We start from the raw sequence: 9,539 nt of genomic DNA, 5'->3' as shown, positions 1-9,539 counted from the left end.
CTGATGAACTAAACACTGTTATTCATATGTCACTGATGAACTAAACACTGTTATTTATATGTCACTGATGGACTAAACAGTGTTATTCATATGTCACTGATGAACTAAACACTGTTATTCATATGTCACTGATGAACTAAACACTGTTATTTATATGTCACTGATGGACTAAACAGTGTTATTCATATGTCACTGATGAACTAAACACTGTTATTTATATGTCACTGATGGACTAAACAGTGTTATTTTGATTATTATAATTCTTCATTTCTTCTAGCTATAAACAAAGGCAATAATATATCAGATTATAAACATATCAACGAGAACTTGGTGGATGCCCTGAAGTTTAGAAGGCCGAAATAGTGTAAAGAAAATTGTTTACTTTTGCTCCCACCCCATTGATCATTTACAGTCAACAGAAGGTTGAGATCTGTTTTTATTTTTCTGGTTCCAGGCTGGTTACTACCAGATGAAATTGTAAATGATATGTAGTTAAAAAAAAAGTTATTTCATAAAAATCATTTGAAAATGCTGATTAACATAATAAATTACATTCACTGTGTTAAAAATATTCTACTAAATCCAACCAATTTATCCGATATGAAAGACCTAGGTTCGATTACCACTCACCCTTATTAACCGCATTTTACTCGCATCTTCTTCCTATCCATTAACCAATGATCGAGCACGATACTTCAGTGACAAATCATATTCTTTAAAATAGGGTAGAATACAGGTCTTCGTCTCTCCTACTGGTTTAAAGAGATGTTCCAACTTAAAACCTTGAGTGAGAGAAGTTGCTTTAAGCTTTGTTAGCGAGCGGGCTTGTCTTGGTAAGAACGCAATGCGTGGACACCTTAACAAGCGTATTCAGTTATTTTCGCGGTGATGCTGCCATTCATTAAAAATTTAACAAGAATGTGGTTGTCAACATGACTTCAGAATTAATGGAGTCCTGCAAAGGATGAATATCTAGTACATGTAAAAAACAAACAAAAACATTCTACTTCACTTGCAACAAGAGATTTTTTTTAGCGTTTCGTACGTTTTTCTTTTTTTTTCTTGTTTACAGAACAGAAGTTTTTTGTTTCGTTGATCTTGTTGTTCGCTATAACACATGGAAAACATAAAATATATTTTTTACAATATTTTATATAACCAAAACGACAGTATTCTAGCGCAAAAGGTTTTGAATTTTTGTAATCAAAGAAAGAAACATCAAATACTTCAGGGCAAAATTCAAGGAATGTTATTATCCAAAACTCGGATTTTTAAAACTACTGCACCAGTCATAACTTGATAATATTTTTATAACCAGGCAGTATTTTTTATAGCTGAGCAATAAATAAAAAAAATTGAAATTTCCACAAAAATGTTAAGTTTCAGATTTAACCAAAAATATTACAAACAAAAAGGGAGTAAGTTTCAAATATATATATAACAATCAAAACACAAACTTAAAAAATTATTTGTTTTTCTTTAGTGAAAATCTCATGAGTGTTGCAACAGAAAATCAAAAAAGTCAAATCTACTCTGTGATGTAATGCTGTGATGAATGCTCATTTTAAAACAAAAATTTCAATAAAATCCTTTTTCTCCTGAATGGTAAATATTATTGAATGTCAAGTATGAGTATATTGTTGTAGAACTGTCAGACATTTCCAGAAAAGGTCTCAGGTCCAATAGCCTTCTGCAGGAACTAGCAGTTATATCTGTGAAGAGCACCTGTCACATGCCCTATTATTCTACAAGTAACCCGACCAGCTGTTACTACCGGTTCGAATTTTAAAAGATGGGAAAAATAACCAAAACCCTAGCGGTTACTCATAATATTACAATCTTCTAGTGAGATTAGTAAACGTCAAAAGACATTAAAACAAAATTCAGCAAAACACATTAAATACACCTGGATCAACGGTACCGAAAGAAGACCAGTTTGTAAACGGCGCCATCTGGTTGTTTGGTTCACAGTATCATGTTGTACAACTAACGATATATTCCTTCAAGTTAACTATGAAACGACGATATAACATTGTCCTCGTAAGTTAAAGAAACCAAAACTATAGCCCCCTCCCAGTGGCATAGCGGTATGTCTGCGGACTTACAACGCTAGAAACCGGGTTTCGATACCCGTGGTGGGCAGAGCACAGATAGCCCATTGTATAGCTTTGTGCTTAATTCCAAACAAACAAACAAAACCAAAACTATAATGATGAAATCTGAGAATCGTTTTATAAAGAACTTTTGATTTTAAAAAGTGAATAAAATTGATTGATTTTAGTTACAAGCGATTTTTTTTCTGTGAAATAATATTAACTGCAAAACCGACATACATTAAAGTAAGATGGCCTAACAAGTGAGCTTCAAATTTACTACTTTAGAGATACATGGTCTAAAAATTATTTTGTTTGTTTGTTTGTTATGGATTTCGCGCAAAGCTACACGAGGGCTATCTGCGCTGGCCGTCCCTTAATTTAGCAGTGTAAGACTAGAGGGAAGGCAGTTAGTCATCACCACCCACCGCCAACTCTTGGGCTACTCTTTTAACAACGAATAGTGGGATTGACCGTCACATTATAACGCCCCCACGGCTGAAAGGGCGAGCATGTTTGGTGTGACGGAGATTCGAACCCGCGACCCTCAGATTGTGAGTCGAGCGCCCTAATCACCTGGCCATGCCGGGCAAAATGTGCTTTTATTAAGTGCTTTGATACCATATTCGTGTGTCTTAATAACCGCGTGACATATGACAAATAACATTCATCATTTTAACGCTCTGACACCTTTTCTTAAGCCGAAACAGTTGCATTGCGCCTGAAGTAAGTTTCTGAGGGAGAGCAAAATAATGTATGTTTGGTAGTCTGAAATAGCTCTACTAGTGCGTACAGGAGATCGCAGACAGCTAAGAGTGTTCTCTTTTTTTGGATTCTGAATGTTTGGTTATGAAAGACATTTAGTTTCAGGTGTAAATTAAGTAACTTTTTTATATACACATCTTCAGACTTTGAAACGTTGGAATTTAGCTCCAATTTCAGGTGCCGAAGACGTGCTCCGGTGTACCTTTTGGCAGCACTACAACCTTGATGTAGCATCCAAAAAATGTGATCCTGAGAAACCACAACATCAGCCACTTTGGAATAGCGTCTCCCCCTCTCCCGTCACTCATCTACATCCAAAAAGAAGAGGCAACAAGAATAAAATGAACTCAACTATCGGCACCATCCATGTGAAGAGAATAAACAAAATATTTTCTATTATTTTGTATATGTGTGTGTGTACGTACATGTGCAAGTGTATGTATATCCTTATAAACATGGATATTTCTATATTTTCTTTGTGTGTGTGTGTGTACGTGTATGTGTATCCTTATGAACATGGATATTTTTATATTTTCTTTGTGTATGTGCACATTGTTTTTTTTAATTATTACAATTATTTAATTATGTCAAAATAATGGGCTTGTTATATTGATATATATATATAGTAGTAGTATTTAGTAAATAGGTTGAATAATATGGGTGTTGAGCTAAGGATTCTTCTACAGTAGGTGTCTGTGACTTGTTGGCGATAAATTCAAAATTAAGCGAACAGCACGCACTCCACCTGTTTTCAAAATAATACATATATATTCGAACTAATTAATTGTATGTAACAAATTCTTTACACTATAGAGATGATAGGCATATCATAAACATTATATATAGTTCTCTTCTTCTTGTCAAAAGTCCACTTAGACCTATTTAATTCCTTTAGAATTTCAGTTGACAAGCCGAACTACTTTTCTCTATTTCTATCGCACTAGTATTCCGTGTATAATTTACTTACAATTATAGCGTGAGTTACCACAATCGTCTGGTCCTCGTACTTCAGTTATCGTTGTTTCGCTTGTCAAAATGCACTCAGACTAGTTCAATTACTTTAGAACTCACTTTGACGGAATAAACTATATTTCTTATCTGTTTTAAAACTGTTAGTTTTACTCTAACATATTAATAGTTTTTAACCCTTTATTCTCCTGACGAAGAATAGTCAACTATTCGAAAGCGCTCGAGTTTTGGGTTAAATTTTCTCTGGCCGAATTTCTACTTCCAGTGACTTTACTTTCTCGTCTGCTATTGTCTGTCTGCTGTTCCCGCTCGTCTCACACTATAATCACTTAATCGTCTGCTCGACTTATAGAAATATCTATATCCTTGACATCAATAAATTTCATGTGACGTTCGATAGTCTCAACATCAACGAATTATAAACACAATTTCCAATAATTATCTGCTTATAACTCTCTTATTATGAAAAACTAAACAATAATGAAATATTAACTCACAAAATTAACTAATTAATACTACCTACACTAAACAGTCTTTTATATCATGACAAGTTCTTTCTTATTTATGTCCATTACATATAAAAAATTTCAGTTATTTTAAACATGCAGGTGTGGATTTTGAATGCTGTTGAAAAATATCAAGATCCAGCCTCTGTGGCTAATGAGGTTTGGCTACCTCAGCAGTTAAAAAGATGGGAACGTACATCATTCCATGTTATCAGTAGTGCAGCTAATAGCTTTAGGTCCAATTTTGGAGTACCGCAAAACTCCAAAGAGATAAGTTCATAAAATTTCAAATTCAGTTAATTATCCAATCTTCTAGTATTCTTATCATATGGATACTTATATATATCAGCTCAATTCGCGATGTGATGTCAGTGTGGATTAAAATTACTATAAGCAGGAAGTCAGAAGTTCATGATACTAGATGTGTCTTATAGTTAGTCGTCATTGAAATAATATTTTAAGTGGTTGTTTTTGAAGAGCTATTTTAATGTGTACCTTTGTTTTCACTTGATTTTTTGTATCTTTATAATTTACTTTTTAGTTCGAAAGAGCCTAGGTAGCAATTAAAGTTAGATTATTTTGAAAATAATCTAACAAATCTTGTTTTAAAACATTCCTGGGCCAAGCGTGGTCCAATATTTAGTATGTCTGCCTGTAGATAGAGGGTCCAGGGTTCGCATCCTGTTGCCACACACACAAATCGCTATTCGTACTTTGCGGCCATGGGTGCGTTATAAGAGTGTAGATCAAATCCCATTCTTCGATTAGAGAAGCTCCAGAGTTGGTAGTGCTTTCCCTCTAGTCTATCTGTTAAAAAAATAGAGAAGGCTAATGTGCAAAGAGCCTTTGTTTAGCATTGCGCAATAATCCAAGACATTCTTTTATTATCATTCTATAATTTCTGTTTGCTACAAATAAGAAAATAAGATGCGTCAAAAATCTTGTTTCGATACTTGTAGTAGACACTGCACAGATAATCCATTATGTAACTTTGTGCTTAATAACAAACTAACGAAAGTTAGAATGGACAAAAAGAGAGAAAGAAAAGTGAAATTTGAAGAAGATTCCATGCGACACTTTAATTCCTCTTTCTTTCTTTAGTACCTACTATACGTTAATGAAACAAACGTAAAAATAAGTAAAAAATATACCACTAAAATGACTAAGTATATTCAAAAATATTCCAAAAAAATACTAATTTAATAACATCAGAAGTTGACACTAAAACTGGGAACCAGGTCAAGGACGGATAATTAAGAAAGAAAGCTGAATTTAGAGGTCTTAGTAATGATGCTTTGTTTACACTTTCACAGTGGAAGTTTAGAGAACGACTTAGTCTTTATCCTTGAGTGCGAGCAGCTTAAGAAGTGAATAGAAAGTTTAAAAAATTAAGGATGGAGCGAATGCGTGACCAGAGTACTATTAATACCATAAGAAAGAAACGTTCTTATTACTGTTGTTAAATAATAAGGAATTATAAATCGGGTATATGCCTTCATTTAATTCACTTTTGCGTCAAGCACCGCAAATTTTGCCGTGCTGAGGCCTAGAATTAGTACTAGTAACTAATCAACGTGTAGAAATTAAACACAGTTGTGATTAACCTGCCAGTGCTACCCAGTCTAGATACTAGGGTAACTAATTGTTAGAAAAACAGCGGTGGTTTGATTACCACTAACAGTACTACAGTTGATGCAATTTTACACGTATGAGCAGAAAGATTTGGGATGTTCAAGTGAGTTTTAATTTACTTTTGTTTGGTTAAATGTTCTCTATTCAAAATTGGAGAATACAAAGATGTACCCAGATTGTAAAAATGTAAGAAATATTTTAAATATCAACAGTAACATCATACCATAATATCAGTGTACCACTAACCCTGAAGTGAAGCCAACCTCACAAATCAACGAAGACCGTTCCCATAGAAGGCCTGTCTCACTGATACTTATTACTTGTACCCCCACCTTCACTAATACTTATAAGATTGTTTTATAGTATTATCCAGTTTATATAAAAATAAATTATAAAACAATAACCTGTTGTAAAATAGAACAACTGTGAAATATGAACACTTGGTTGTTTCACTTCATAATGTGGGTGTGCCTTTTATTTTTAGGTGATGAAAGTGCAATGAGATTTAGTTATTTTCTCCTTTTTTTGTTAATTCTCACATCCATCTTCATTCCTCAAGTTGATTGTTTTTCATTGCATGATAGTTTTTGACTTGTATGAAAATAATAATTGGAATGTAATAAACCCGAACATTTTTCTGGAAATGTTAGAAAGTAGCAAAAAAACTGTTCAACACTTTGAGATCACCTACTAACTTTTCAAAACCACCCACCAAAATATACACTCACATCCCTTCACAATACTCGACAAACAATAATAGTAATCATCATTACTTGAAAGTAACTATCCTAACCACCATATGATTAGTCCTTTTTTTTATAGAAATATACATGTGAGGCTACTGACAATGTGTATCTAGATTTTATTTTCTAGTTACAAAACTAACATCCAAGAAGTAGCCCAAACTAAAGAAAAAGTTAAAACATTGTTATTATTATAATATGTCTGTGGTCACATATAAATCTTTCATTGGGGTATGTAGTTCATACTCGTGACTATTTTTGTATACTAGAAGTAATTTCTAATTTTTGAACCGCAGTTGATATTTTAGCAAAGCAATCAAGAAGAAAGACTGTTTTGCTTTTCTCATATATTTTATTTAATGCAGCTCTTAACAGAGAGGGAAAAAAAACATTTAAACTGTAACCAATTTTCTTGTTAGAAAATGAAGTTCAAGCCAAATTATGTTTAAACAGTTTTCTACATAGAACAGTAATTAAAAACTTATCAAAAATATTAAATCTTATTCAACCTGCTGTAAAGAAAGAAAACAGTGTGATTTTTAGGATCCAAGTGTTGTGATTATGTTACTGTTCTGAATATGTTTAAGAAGTAGATATCATGACACAGAAATAATCACCAATCGTGAAGAAAACAAGATTGCTATTTTTATTTGTTCTATAACAAATCTTTTAGACTTTGTAATTTATGAAATAATCAGATGTATAACAAGGTTGAAGATATTTACTCTTTTTACAAGCTTTGTATACCTTATCCATCAGCCCATAAAAGTTTTTTTTTAGTAATTGAGACATGTAATAAAATAATTTTTTCTTTTAATATTTTAGCCAAGAATGACTAATGCCAGTTTTACAGCACTTTCTTCACTTGTAACAGAGGGAAATGTTGCTGTTTTGCACAGTTTTTTAGAATCCAAAAGATGTAATCCTGATGAACGGGATGAAGTAAGTATCAAACACAAGGACGGCTTTAGGTATTTTGTTGTCCTAGGCAAGATTTTAAAATTCTGTCCCGGGTAGAATCCCTTCACTGTTATCATTGATAAATATGTAATGTAGCATTACATAAACAAAATGTTACAACTTCCAGTAAATGTTTACTTTAGCAGGCCTATATTTGTTCACAGTGATTGATAAAATTAGATAAGTATAATTTCTGGTTCAACATGTAATCTTGAACTACAGGTAAATGCTATAAAACTTATCAGTCAGCTCACAGTAAGAATGATGTTCCATGATTTATATATTTGTATTTTCTACTGATAAAGTTCATAAAGGTTTTTTTTCTTTCAAACTGGTGAATACATACATGAATGGTGTATGTATCAGTGAATACTGTACGCATATCTGATACAACAATTTTTATGTCTAAAGCAATTTTTTATGTAAAAAAAAATATATTTATTGACACAGACATGCACCTTATCTGGAGCCCTGGTGCTTGTATTTATGAACAGAGTTTTCAGATTAGTTAAAAGTAGCATGAGATAGTCACTTCTACTTAAAGTGATAGTAATGTTAAACTTTTCCTGATTTTACCACCCTAAGCCTACTCGCCTACCCGTTTGTTAAGCCTTACGTAAATGCCATGTGTATAAATGTAATTAATATCAAATAGTAAAAATGTACTGTTTATATTGTAATACTATATACTTTTTGTTGTATTTGAAAGAAAAATATTATAAAATAAATTGATGTAACTGTTTGCTTCTTATTAAAAAATGTGTATATGTGTGCTTATTTATTTTGATTTGCCATAAATATGATTTCATAAATTATTATTATGTTTCAAAAGTTTTTCATTTTCATGCATTCCAAACAGTTGAATATAAACAAGCCCAGAATACTTAAATTGAAATTGCGAGCATTGTAGAGGATATTCCTAGAATGGTTTTCAAGATTAAGAATTTTTTGATGACCCAAAAGAAATGATTTCTCATGTTGTAAATTCCCCTTTTAATCTTAATATAATAAGACAATTCTATAAAAAATTAACTTACAATTGCAGATATAGATATATTGGTAAAAATAGTTTTCTTAACCCTTTGAAGTTTGAGAAAGAAGCTTTAGTTACATTTGACCCCCCCATTATGTAGGGTATGGAGTGTTATAGACCATCATACCTGAAAGATGCTTTGCTTGATAGAGTAAAGTTTCAAAAGTCACTGTTGCACTGACAGTTTTAGAATTCTGATAAGTTTCTTAATGGAAGCTAACTGAAGCTTCACTTGAAAGAAAATGGTTCATTCAATCAGTTACTTATATTAAATTGATGATGCAATGTAAATATTCTGTAAACTATGGGATTACAAACTTCACTTCCACTCTGATTGAAGACCCCACCCCCAAGAATCTGTATGAATGGGGTTACTTTTGTTTAGATTACTGATACCTGTTTTAACAGTCATTCTCTTCATTATACTGTTGTAGTGGTACATAATACACTTTACAGATGTCAGAGTTACTTTGGATGGAAGTGGAACATGTCATGATTCTCTAGAGGTCCAGTTTGATAACTCTTGCTGTGAAGTTTGTGAGACTATAATTTTGTGAAATTTTGCTTAACGAACTTTTCAATATGTATTTTCTCAAATCAGGAGCAGGATACTGTAGTGTTATAACAATCAGTAGCAGGATGCTGTAGTGTTATATCAATCAGTAGCAGGATGCTGTAGTGTTATATCAATCAGTAGCAGGATACTGTAGTGTTATAACAATCAGTAGCAGGATACTGTAGTATTATATGAATCAGTAGCAGGATGCTGTAGTGTTATATCAATCAGTAGCAGGATACTGTAGTGTTATGTCAATCAGTAGCAGGATGCTGTAGTGTT

At 32.6% G+C, this 9,539-nt stretch overlaps 1 protein-coding gene across 1 annotated transcript in view; it reads left to right on the top strand.

Annotated features, from left to right (window-relative positions):
- The window catches only part of LOC106461896 (kinase D-interacting substrate of 220 kDa-like), a 50,092-nt gene that overhangs the window by 6,604 nt on the left and 33,949 nt on the right, over nucleotides 1-9,539 (top strand). The window contains exon 2 of the mRNA XM_022388988.1: nucleotides 7,534-7,650. Coding sequence (XP_022244696.1) covers nucleotides 7,534-7,650 — 117 coding nt within the window. The remainder of the gene's footprint in view (nucleotides 1-7,533; nucleotides 7,651-9,539) is intronic.

The sequence above is a fragment of the Limulus polyphemus genome, unplaced genomic scaffold (assembly GCF_000517525.1).
Source record: "Limulus polyphemus unplaced genomic scaffold, Limulus_polyphemus-2.1.2 Scaffold1055, whole genome shotgun sequence".
NCBI lineage: Eukaryota > Metazoa > Arthropoda > Merostomata > Xiphosura > Limulidae > Limulus > Limulus polyphemus.
Note: the sequence above shows the minus strand (reverse complement) of the source record. Positions and strands in the feature narration are given on the sequence as shown.